The sequence below is a fragment of the Montipora foliosa genome, chromosome 5 (genome assembly GCF_036669935.1).
Source record: "Montipora foliosa isolate CH-2021 chromosome 5, ASM3666993v2, whole genome shotgun sequence".
In the NCBI taxonomy this organism is placed as follows: domain Eukaryota; kingdom Metazoa; phylum Cnidaria; class Anthozoa; order Scleractinia; family Acroporidae; genus Montipora; species Montipora foliosa.
Window position 1 is genome coordinate 9271688 of NC_090873.1, and position 13337 is coordinate 9285024.

Genomic DNA, 13337 nt, shown 5'->3' on the forward strand with positions numbered 1-13337 from the left:
GCTTGGCCATGAAGAGAAAATTGGTGAAAGGACGCCAAACATTTGTCAAGACAAGTTGCGTTGTCGTAGTAATGGTGTCCATCTTGGGGTTTCAAACGCGACGAATTTACGAGTTGAGTCTTTGAAAGCAAACCAGAAAGGAGTCAGAAATACAGATCAGCAACGCATAAAGAGAAAGTTAGCTTTGAGCAGTTTTCGTTGAAAACGGGAGGGCAGAAGTCGTGGTGAAGTGACTTAATATGCCTGATTTAAAATGCCCATTTGAAACTTTGACGCATATAATGAGACTTGGTTGCAGTTAAAAACTGTACTAATTTATAAGCTTGAAAAGGACAGGACAGAAGCCGTGGTGAACTTACTTAATATGGCTGGTTTAAAATGCCGATTTGAAACTTTGACTCATTGAATTAGACTTGGTTTCAGTTAAAAACAGCATTAATTTATAAGCTATTTAAATTCCAGAAAATAATATCAAGAATGCTTTTTTGACTGCTACCAATTTTTGGCTGTTCTGGAACAGTTTCAAGGTATTTTGAATTATTGCAAGTTTCCTTTGCATTTTTGAAAATGCTGAGCTTGCAACAGATAAATTATGCTTATACTGTACAGTATTTATTGAATACTTTTGTAATTGAAGCAGCTGGCCTTGCAAGAATAAGAAAATGGATTTTAAAAGCAGGAAAATGCAATAAGATCATTTAGAGATTGTGCCTTAAATAACATTAATTGAAGTCTTCTTAATAGACAAGAAATTTAATATATATTTTAAAAACTTTAAAACTGTTTCCAGGTTTTTGTATATGTTCAAATGCCAGAAGAAAGGAGGATTTGGGATATGATAAGATATGTACACATGAATTATTTGAATGGCTTTGCAAGTGGACAAGACCTGCTATCTCAGGCTGTGAACATCGGCTGTAACTTGGCAGGAAACGTTAGCTTATGTTGTCCCCTCCCTCCCCTCCACACACAAACAACCATCTCTACCCCTTCATAAATTCTGAATCCTCACCACCCTCCACATGCATGCACAACAGGAAGACCATTCCTCATTGGATCTCCTGACCAGGTTAAAAATCACTATAACCAGTTTGAATTTTAATGTCTGGCCAATAGCATAAAAGAGGAAGTCACGTTGCATGCATTGACATCAAGACATGTATGCGTGACAACATGAGTTTCCTATCCTCCTTTGCAAGGGGAATCTAGGAAGCCTCTTCAAAGTGGGTTTCCAAAAATCTTTTGTCCTACAAAAGCCTTAAATCCTTATAAATGTCAACAAAAAATGTGGAGATAGTGGCTGGATATTGGCCTTGTCCCTTTTCACATTTACGTAAAGTGATACTCCTCATCATGTCCCACATTTATTTTAAAAGTCAGATCCAAATATTGACACTCAGGATTTACAGTGTTCATTTAATAAAGGGGTTAGGATTGTTGCTGTCATAGTGCCACAATCACCTTTGCTATTTACCTACCACATCAGGACAGCACTTGGACAACATACCAGTATTTCTGGGGATGACTTCAGTTAGGACAGCTTGGGTAGATATCCAAGCAAGCAAGTCATGTAATTAGCTTCCAGGAACCCCTGATTAACTCCCCCTATAAACACCAACTGGAATAGGATATTTGCATGATGAAGCAATTAATTTTGACTATAAGTTCCAGAATCCTTAAGGTTTTGCCTGTCTCATGCTAATTAGACCTATTGTTATTTTTACCCCACTAGGAATACAAAATGTAAATGAGAGAAAAACAAGCTGAATTCTGGTAGTTGTAGTCAAATGACGCTATCGTGAAAGTTGCTTATTGTCCTAAATTCAAAAACTGCAGAAGTTAGGAAAAGAAAGAGACTGCTCGCAGTCTAAGTCAACAATAATTTAGTGTAAAATATTTATATAACCTTAAAATTCACTGAATGGACCGCGGTCCTTCAAGTCTCCTATAGTTAGCCTCCGTACATGTAGCAGTCTCTTTCATATCCTTTTAGCAGGGCAGGAGTCGCTCGAAGGCATGGGGCTGCTTGGTTTTTGCGTCCCACCTAGCTAAAAGGAAATGAAAAAGACTGCTACATGGGCAACCTAAAGTTCAGGGGTAGAGGACTCCACTTTGCCACTTGGTTTTTTTCCAACTATCATTCAAAGAGTCATCATTGATAAAAATATCTTTAAGTTAAAAACCAACCGGTGCAACAGTCTTAAATTTGAAAAGGTTATTATGTAAGGATCTTTAGAAATAGCACAATGTATCACGCCACTTCACAAACAATGAGCAAAACTATCAACTTTTATTTACCTTACACAGTAACCATTTTAGTAGGAAAATAATGATAATATTGAGAGCAACGTCCATCATATACAACATTATTTGCATTCAACCATAAATGATCCGTTTTTCTGTCTAATTCAATATAAACTGCTTCAAAGACACAGAAATACTACGATTTTCAGTTGAGTACGCCACTAGGGAAGTTTGGTGACAAAGTTTCAATGCTGAAGTTACCATGTTGTCAAGGGCAACTTGCTTTGTTGTTGCCCTTGACAACATGGGAACTCAAACGTTGAAACCTCATTGCCACACTTTCTGAGTGGTGTACTCAACTGAGAACAACTGGTACAAGTATACACTCAGTATTCAAGTTACATCAGTTTAAATGTGTTGTAAAGTACTGTAAGAAACACAATCGACCAAAATAACTTTCGACTCATTCTTCAAATGCTTAAAGTGAAACGCACCTTACCATAGCCACCTGACAAAGTTTTGCACAAATTGTCCGCCAATCAGGGTGTGTTAATTTGATTGACAGTCACGCTTCCTTGCAAAGCTCGCACAGTTGTAAGTTGAACACCCTTGCATGGGTTGTTTAGTTGACATATTTACACGTAGTTGCCAAATGTGAAAGTTTGTTGGGGAGGCCATGGTAAAGCGCATCGCACTGTAACATTGACAAAAAATCAACAATTCCCCATTCATTTAGCTTACCACTAACACACTGCCTAATTTGGTAAGACTGAATAGAGAAAAGAAGAATAGTTTATTTCTTTGTGTGATGGTCTGCCCATCTTGGAAACTTAATACTAATGTATACAGGTCTTGTGTTTTCTTATTGCATGTGATACTGTACAATGTCACTAATATCTACATATATCTTGCTAGAAAAAGCAATAGCTAGAAACAAAGGGCTCTCCTTATTTGTAGAAACTACAACTGTAGCTGTGTTTGTTTATTGTCAGACTGTCAGTCTGTCAGACTTCTGTGTTTGTTTATTGTTAAAGGTATAATATAACTTAAATTCTTACTGCAGCTAACTTCTTCCTGGAAAAGGCTATTAGTGAAAATTATCTCATACTAGAAAAATTAAATTTTATTACAAGTTGCTAGCCAAAAAGAAATTTCTGCTGATTATTCCTGGCTTCTTAATTCCATTTTACTGACTTTTTCCTCCCCTCAGTAGCATTGTCTCTTCTACACAAGTCACGTTGGCTTTTCCCATTGCATGTGTGAGAACATTAAATTACCTTCATAGCAAGGAAACTTGTACATTATAATAATCAAGTTGCTTTTTCGTACCAAGCCAAGTCATTAAAATAATTATTATTAATGTTCTGATGAGCCTTTCTTGATGGAATCCTCTAATCTTGCCAACCACCTAAAATAATTATATTAACAGATAAAAATAATTAATATACAGGTACACTGCACTGTGCTGTTATTGGTGTATTGCAAAGGATTCTTCCCCACATCTCACATACAGTGTGCATAATTTCTGTTTGCTTTAAGGGGAAATGTTAAGTTATTTTAAGGTGTTTTGGGGAAATCTTGACTTAACCACAAGTTTAAAACTTGAAAATGGTTATGCAGAATTCCCTTACTGAGTATAAAATTGTTGTTGCATCACAAACAAGATGATTTTGCGCAAAAACGACCGATGTGATTTGCCATAAACGTGAGAAACTTCGGGGCCACTTTTTTCACGATAACCCAAACTTGCAATCAATTTCAATCTTGTCCATTTGCATCCATCAGTACTTTTCTTTCCTTTTGCTGTACATTTCTTTTATGCTGTTTTTTTGGTGTTAATGAAATGTTTTTCGTGGTTATTGAAATGTTTCAATCTACTTTTAGGAATGAGCATCATTTGGCATGACATAGCCCTTTTAACACTTTGCCTCCTAAGAGGGACTGTTTCTGGGGTCAAAAGGTGGACAATGTCTACAGCCACTCATAAACTACATGACTGTACATGCAACTGTACATCCCCTTTAGAGAGCACCTCCAAAAACTCAAGTGCAACTATTCCGATGCAGTTGGAAGATTTACACTGAACATCCAAATGTGTGGTATTTAATATGCCGTGGTATCTGAAACGATTTAATACACTGTTGTTTTGCCGCACACTGTCTGATCAAGAGAAAAGCGTTTACATTCCAATTAAGGTCATGTTGGGATGCAGCAAAGTAAACGACCAAAATGTGTTTCATCATTAAACTAGCAGATAGCTGTTTTCAAACACTACATTAAAGAATTGGCAAGTAAATCAACAGACGTGTTGCATTTTAAGTTTGGTTTCCAAGAAGGTATTTAAAGTCACACAATCCTTGCATCTTTATCAGTTATTTTTTTGTTGAGATGGTGAGGTTGAGGCAAAACTAGAAACAAAAGGAGCATAAATAAATAGAAATAATTATGTCTGAAGATTATGATCTGCACGGTCAAAGGTCTGTATGCTTAATAAATCAACTCATTTATAAAAACAAATGTGTGTTGATATGGCATTCTAGATTGATGTCTGATTTTATCGGAATTTTGAAACCTCAAATCGGAAATTCTCGAGTCAGACACAAGCAGCTTATCAGAATCAGAAAATGCAGATGGCTACATCAGTAACCAAATATTGATTTGGAGATGTTCCCTTTAATAATAGATTTTACACTAAGTTATAAACACCAGCCAGTTTTAATTATCAAAGGGGACATCCATAGCAAATGATCAAACTATTTCCATGATAAATTACATGTACCTTGTTCTATCCATTTCACTCTCTGTGGCAAACTGATAAGATCTTGACAACTGATCAGGGGCAACAGCACTAAAGTAAAACTTCTTCCCACTTTGTTCTCCTGTACTCACTGAATAGTGGAGAAGCTTAGCAACACCTAGCGCAACTGTATTGGACATATCTGTGTAATAGTAAAGAAAACCATTCTTGAGGACAAAGTAACGCTTCCGCCACATCTTGTAACTGTTTCCTTGTTTGTAAAGGTAGCCATGGCAATCTGGATCTCTGATTGACAGGGCTGGAATGCTGACATTGTGAAGATTGCCTTCCAAAATATTGAATGGATTGGCCTGGAAGAAAAGCATACCAAAGATGTTTTAATTTTGTGGAATGGTTACAACACAGATTTTTTGCTAGTGCTTAACCCTTTGACGTCCAAACCGGCCTAAACCAGCCAGACTTAGTATTTTAGTATGTCTCAAGGCAGACAATTTTACTCGTCAATGGGGAACCCCTGGGAGTCAATGGGTTAAAATACCATCTGTAAGCATTAGAAAATACAGGTGAGGCAGCTCAAAGACTACACCTTTTTATTTTCAAGCAGACTTCTACATTTAGTCCTTTCCCCACCATTAATTTTGGGTGCTTGGTGCTGTTGTTTTACCTTACATATACAATAAACAATTATCAAAGAAAATGAAGAAAAATAAAATAGATCAAGGTAAGCTTGTTTCTTGGTAAAGAGGGCGCAATGCAGCCCAGTGAATTAAGGACGCTTGAGTTATGATCCAGAGATCCAGAGTTCAAGACTGTTTCTGACCACTCGTTGCATTTGATCCTGGTAGTCCCTGGTTCAATTTCTCAGCTGCTCTTGAAAATAGCCGCCCAGTTTGCCTCTGGACAGTTGGGATTCTTAAAGTGTACCTAACCCCAAAATATTTTTTTTGCTAAAATGAATATTTGCAACTGTTCAAAACGCACTGCGGCCATTTTTTCATTTTTCATACAAATCTTGCCATTTTATAGGCTTCAAAAGTTGCAAAAATTCAAGCATCTTTTGTTCACCACCGAGTCAGAAGGGGAGTGCTTCTATTCCTGATTTGACGTCAGAAACTGATTTACATTGCATTAACTCTTTGTAAACATGCATGCAAAGTAGATTGTGACGTCAAATCAGGAATAGACCCACTCCCCTTCTGACTCGGTCATGAACAAAAGATGCTTGGATTTTCGCAACTTTCGAAGCCTATGAAATGGCAGGATTTGTTAGAAAAATGAAAAAGTGACCGCAATGCGTTTCGAACAGTTGCAAAGATTCATTTTACCAAAAAAAATATTTTGGGGTTAGGTGCACTTTAACAGATGTTGTCAGTAGTTGTTCTGTTCTGATCGAATAAGTCCCTTCTGGGAGCAGTCAATATACACGAGGGAAGAAACGTAAACTAAAAATAAACAGTGTATGTATAGGCTACGTGTATTAAATGTTTTTTTTCATTGCATTTTAACTAGACAAGTACAGTGTATGTTGTGAAAGTAGCAAGACATACCTATAATTTAACCCATTGAAACCTCAAAGTGAGACTGAACAGATTTTACTCTGCCTAATGCCCACACAATTTTACTCTAATACCACTAAAACTAAAACTAAAACTAAATCAAGAAAACAACACATACTTCCTTTGCGGACTCTTTAATAGCATCCATCATAGCAACCATCCACTTCTTCATGTCTGCCTCGCTTGCTGCACACAAGAAATAGGTCTTCGCTCCTCCCTTCGTCAACTTGAAGCAGTGACCTTTGTTTATCTCAGGGGCTTTGGAAACTGAATAGTTTGAAAGAATGATCGCACCACAGGGGACTTTATCTTTTGAGGTTTTGTAGTAGTACAGACACTTGTCACTACGAAGAACACACCTGAATAAAACAGAGGTGGGTTACAAGGATGTACTGTACAATATTGTCGCATTGTGGGATTTTTGCACAAACTGAATCGTTAGAATAACAGTTTATTTTTATTGAATCAAGTTCAAAACATAAGGTTAAATGTAACTAACATGTAACTTTCGCAGTTACGAACGCAATTTTTACAATTGCGTAGAGAAGCCTGAAAAATTTTCAGGCTTCTCTACGCAATTGTAAAAATTGCGTTCGTAACTGCGAAGATCATAGCTTCACTTGATTTCATATCCGCAGTTCATATGATTCATTTCATATACCATTTCATCATTCATGTAACTTTGAGATCGGTAGTTAATAACTAGGAGCAAGTATACTCATTCTTAGTGTGGCGTTTATGGGTGTATGGCATAGAACCTTCTCCAAATGGCGGTTGAAAATTCAAATAAGTTAATTAAAATTTTAAAACGGGTACCAGCAATAGAAAGAACACCTTTACTTAAGTAAACCTGCAAAGTTTCAGCAAATCAGGTGTAATATCAGATAAGAAAACGTATAATGAAAAGTGAAAAATTTACAGACGTTTGTATGACTGGGGGTATGGCATATACCCCCAGTAATACAAACATCTGTAAATTTGTCAAATTCCAACTTACGTTTTCTCAGATGTAACACCAATTACACTGAAACTTTGCAGGCTAACTAAAGTTAAGGTGCTCTTTCTATTTCCAGTATCAATTTTTCATTCAGTTCAACTTTAACTCATTCAAATCTGTTGCAGAAATTTTGGAGAAGGGTCTACATGTATTATTGCTCTGGGTGTGATGTCAGGGTGTTCCGGACTTCATTAGCCAAGGTCAGTAGTATTCTGATGCAGTCTACGTGTGCACCTTTGCATGTGCCATAGTTTTACTCTGCTAAGCATCAGGGCATTTTTTTCTTTGTCCACTCCCTCCTCTCCCCTTTGTAGTATATACACCATATTCAATGGCCCGTATGGCCCTAGCCACACTTTCATTGTAAAACTAATGGGGAAACCCCCCTATGAGGGCCGTACACATTAGCACGAGCAGGTCTGGAAAAAGCCGAACAGCCCTGCTAGGAACAAATACATTGTACTGCTCCATGCGATGTGATTTCAGAGGATTTCGCCACATCTAAACAACCAAGTTATTTACAGCCAGAAAAGCAAATGCAAACAACATATGAGATAAGATTTATGTACAAATTCTTGTCACTTATTTTGTCCAAACTTCATATTCTGAGTGCTCATGAATAGTGTAAAGAGCCCATATGATTTATAAAATGCTTACTGGCTGATGGAGTTTTAATTAGCTCTCCCACTAAATCAAAAAGAACATATCATCATTCTAGTACATAGACATTATTAGTGCATTCTCAACAGTTCTTCCAGTTCACTGTGACTGGTGCTCTGCTCCGATGGTACTAAGGCTGGGCTGTGTTTGGTGGACCTGTGGGACTGGGTTGCAGGTAGGGCAGGCTCTTGGGTACTGCCCTCTTGGGTACTCAGATACATGTACCTACTCGGTTTAATCAAGCTTGGGGTTAGCAGTTCTAGCCTCCACGTTCCTAGGCACCCAAACTGTATGACTTTGGTGTTAATCATCGTTAAATTTACTTGATGCGGTTTAAGTGGATTAAAACAATCCCAACAAAGATACAACCACAGAATTTTAATTACTACCATCTTTTTCTCCAGTTTTTGGGTGTCAAGCCTGTTCCTCCCAGCTTCATAAGGTGTCCTCTCATGTAATCTGTAAGGAAAATTAGTAATAATTTGCATAATTTACAAGGATAACTAACAGTTAGCAAGTAATATAATTATTGTTTGTGTTAAAACATTAAGTACTTCCCAATTAGCCAAAATTTCCAGAACGTTTGGTTAAAATCAAATGGAGCAGTCTCTTCCACGTCAGGGGAAGTCAGAGTGATTTAGCGGTTATCAACTGCACCAGTTTCAGTTTCCTGTTTCCTTGGCCCATTGATGCCAATGATTTTGCTCTTGACTCCTACGATTTTGCTCTGTCTAAAGCCAACCCCTACATCCACTTGAAAACTAAGTACTTCCCCAATTAACCCGATGACTGCTAGCTCCAGACGATTTTACTCGTTCAGGAGTCAATGGGTAAGATGAAATGAATATCCCTGATTGCCAAAAACTGTGCATGTATGTAAATAAGCACTGGATTCGATCTAGTTTTCCCATCTGAAAAATACCATTCCCTTGGGCACACAGAATTTTTATAAATCTCACACCAGAATGTTTTGTCATAGAAAAGGCTTATGATTCAGTCTTTCCTTTACATACAGTAGGTATAATTGCAATATTTCTTATTACATCACCCATTGTTATTGATGATCATGCCAAACAGAATCTAATTGGCTGTTGAACCACTTATGCCTTATTATGTTCTGTGGTTGGAAAATTTCAATATCAAAACTAGAAATGTTATGTCCATATTTGTAAACAAGAAATATCGCTATATTAATAATATTTTAAAAGTAATTATTTAAGGAACAGGTAATTCTCATCTGAAAATGGTACAATAATAATGATAATAATAATATTATAAAAAAACAATAATAATTATTATAACAAGGAACATTATTTAAGTGTCAACTGTATTCTGCACTGGGGAAGTACTTGCATTGCGGTACGGTTAAATCAAATTATAGGTTGGTTATTGAGGAGAGGAGAAAACTGGAGTACCCCACAATATGGTCACGTGATATTGGTCAGCGGATACCTTGTTTTGACAGGTGTCAATTGAACATAACATGGATGTCCAATATCAAAGATGTATGCTGCAAACAGCTGCCACGTTGGGCATATTATTTTTATTATTTCATTCATTCACACGATAATTATGTTGTTAACGTGGTTTGTAACCTAGGCATCAACCCACGACCTATGGCCTTAGGTGTCTAGTGTCTAGAGTTCTTCTTCTTCTTCCTCTTCTTCTTCTTATTATTATTATTGTTGTTGTTGTTGTTGTTATTTTGTTGTTATTGACTATTAATTAAAATTATTGGGCAATTTTGTCATGCATACGCACCCACTAGCAATGCCACTACACATCATTATAATGGGGAAAGCAACTCATGAGTTCCTGTGAGTATGGTGCTCTGCTGGAGCTCCGCTAATAATTATTTTGCTCTAATGGAGGAAGCTAAAAACTCACCCTTGCCGGAGGATTTTCCATCAGTGCAATCTGGTTTTCCATGTCGTTCTTTAAACTCCATCTCTGACAAAACTGACGAGTCAGATGATGAGCGGTCCCTGTCAATTTCTAAACACCAGGATTGTCTTTGACAAGTAGTAGGGGATTTCAGGTTATCAGCATCAAATGCAGCATCATCTTCCTCTTCATCACCATAATCAGACAGAACATCAGAATCTGTACCCTCGTCAGGTGCTGATAGAGATGCAGGGCGACTGTTTGAGCTTTCCTCCGGGTCAAGAGAGTCAAGGCTTTTACGTTCTGATATTCCACTGTCATCTGTCATTGTAACTTCAATGTCGGGTGGTGTTGCAACTTCATAGTTGTTGTCGTCGTCAGCAGAATCCAAGTTTTCTCCATTTTTCCCCTGAGAAGTTGACTGTTCAATTGAAATTTCTCTACCTGCTTCTGGAGAAGCAGTTTGTGACTCCTGAATTCCTGGAGATGCACTTTCTTGTGCAGTCTTGGTATCTTCTTGAAATTTTTCTCCAGCTTCGAAATTCTCTTGACTTAATTTGTCCGTGGCACTCTCTGTATTGGTGTCCTGCACTTTTAAACCTGATTTCTCTCCCATAAATATCGAAAAAGTCGTTTGGCTTTCATCACCTTCCACTAGTTTCTTATTATTTGCCAACTCACTTTCAGAATCATCACAAAACTGGTTCATTTTTAGTGCCATTGGGCTTGTATTTTCACCTTCTTTGTCTAACTTAACAGCAGAATCTGATTTTCGTGAAGAGCATTCTACATCACTCAATTGTTCAGTATTCACATCCACTGCCGATGGCATTTGTAGCACATCTCTTTGCAAACTGTTTTCTGTACATTTTTCTTGCTCCATGCCAGTTTCACAAACGGCTGCATTCACATCATTGCCAGCAATACTATCCAATTCTTTGTTCTCTTCAGCCTCAGGAAAATCATTCCTGTTGAGATCTTCATACTTATCTTCAGGCAAACAATCTTCTCTTGCATTAGTGTTTACATCATTTTCCTGGTCTTCTCTTTTCGACGTTATGGCGCTACTCTCTTCTGAATGTTGCAATAAAACGTCATTCTTTTCTTTTTCTTCCCTAGAATCTGCAACTAGATTCCCTACACCAAGATTTCCCTCCTTATCTTGTGACATCTGATCTTCTTTCGCTCTGGAGTTTGTATCAACCTCCTCATTTTCTTTCTCCAGATCTTTGCCACTTATCGTTACTTGAAACTCTGATACAGCTGTGGACAGACGCTTCTCCAAGTCTGCTAGATCCTCCATGGCCTTTGACAAGCTCCCCCCAACTTGAGTTTCATCCTTATTATTAAGTAACTCAGAATTTCCAGTTGATGATTCCTTGCTACAGGTATCTGCGTGAAAAACTTCAGAACTAAAACTCTGATCATCTTCAACAACCTTACTGTCTTTGACTTCAAAACTCTGTTCAGAAAGTTCAGGTTCAAAATAATTATTTTCCTCAATCCTTTTATCATCTGGAGTGTCAACGTTATTGCCAGCTAAATCACCACCAACATCATCAGCTTTTCCCGGTTCTCCTGTGTCACTCATTGGATGTGGTGTTTCATGTAATGTACTTTCTGTTGGTACAGCTGTAGCTTCAGTTGGTGTACCTGTGCTTAATGTTTGCAAGCATTTGTTTTCTGCTGGCATAGCTGTGCTCTCTATTGGTGTAACATGGCTTTCTTTCGGCACACCTGTGCTTTCTGTAAAGATACTTGGGCTTTCAGTTTGTATGCCAGCACTTTCTGTTGGTTCACCTGTTGTTTTTGTTGATAGCTCTGTGCTCTCTGGTTGTAAACCTGTGGTGCTTTCCATGTGGTCATAGTGCTTTGTCTCCTGGTGATCCAGAGAAGACAACTCTGAAGCTTCACTTTTTAACAAATGGTCAACTGACAGGAGAGTGCTGTTTTTGTCTTTATTATTCCTTTGCATATCATCCTCATCGGAATCTAGACCACAAGAGCTTGCTATTTTAGAGTCAAGTGCTCCACCTTCATCACCTTGTGAGACAGTCTGAGAATCCAGACCTGATTCACTTTGATCATGTTCTTGCATCATCTGGTCACAGTCATGAAGGTCGGGATTGTTTGCGATCTCCATGAAGCAATTGAATAACTCATTGGCAGTGATGTCTTCTGTAGCTGAGGATTCTTGCAGAGCATTTCCTGTTTCGACCATTGTGTGTACCTCACTTGCAGACATAATTAGAATTGCCACGCCAAATCACAAAACTGCAGGTTTCATAAAATCAATTTGGCTTCTTAATTCACATAACTATTAATCACTCCTGTTCCCTAAACAGAATGGAAACATAATAATAATTTAGCGGCAGAAAGTCCACGGTTCTCCCTGGTTTACAGCACAACATGTAAGGGGCCTTTTCAAACCGGTAAAGCATTTGGTTAATTTTGGGCGTTCTGCAAAGGATAAGCGACTTCTGAGCGTTTGCAGGCGGTAACAAGTGCTCTTACAAGCTGTAAATTTTACCGGTTACCGCCTGATAAGGAGAACCCTGAGAAACTAATAATACTATTACTGAGAAGTTTTGCAGTTAGCAGTTTGTGGCTTCAAATATACAACATACTGTAATTGCAGATCCATACCTCTGATTATATGTACCTCAGTAAAGACTGAAAATGGAAACATTTCAACACCTTTTTGCTATGTAACAGTATTAGAAATCACAGAAATACAAGTTACGATTTAATAGAACGGAGGTCACGTGATTTGTGTTTTTTTGCTGCAGGCTTAATCAACAATATGCAAATTTTTTCTTCATGTGGAAAAAATTATTTAGAGGTTTTCAAAGTAAGCCCATGAAGTTGATAGAAACACTTGATATGCTTGAAAAGGTACCGAAAATACTGAAACATTAAGCACCAACAAGGTCCAAGGAAGTGGTTAGAAGCTAATCTGATATATAACACAGAAAAGGAGGCTTCTTGGAACTCGACTGCAATTACATTTTGTTTAAAACTGTTGAATGTAAATTACGGCCTGAAAGCCTTCAAAACAACTGACCTTAAAAAAGTGAGAACTACTGTACTACTCAATAGAAAAATTGAATTGACTTGAACTGAAACTTAGTATCTAGTACATGATCTTTCGAGTTTGATTGCAGGATCACACCAGAGAATAGACAAACAATAATATTGGGATCATCAATCCTTAGCCTGTGTACATCCGCCTCATCAA

General features: G+C 37.7%; 1 protein-coding gene across 2 annotated transcripts in view; it reads right to left on the reverse strand.

The window, feature by feature from the left end:
* Positions 1-2271: 2271 nt before the first annotated feature.
* Positions 2272-13337, reverse strand: part of LOC138003574 (dentin sialophosphoprotein-like) — a 12067-nt gene continuing 1001 nt past the window's right edge. The window contains exons 1-6 of one of the 2 annotated variants that reach the window (XM_068849687.1): positions 12746-13132; positions 10103-12436; positions 8605-8674; positions 6677-6917; positions 5024-5352; positions 2272-3652 (exon numbers count right to left, since the gene is read on the reverse strand). In XM_068849687.1, coding sequence (XP_068705788.1) covers positions 3601-3652; positions 5024-5352; positions 6677-6917; positions 8605-8674; positions 10103-12344 — 2934 coding nt within the window. In that variant the 5' untranslated portion in view covers positions 12345-12436; positions 12746-13132 and the 3' untranslated portion in view covers positions 2272-3600. Of the gene's footprint in view, positions 3653-5023; positions 5353-6676; positions 6918-8604; positions 8675-10102; positions 12437-12745; positions 13133-13337 lie in introns of those variants that run through there. The other variant, XM_068849686.1, reaches the window with a different exon arrangement.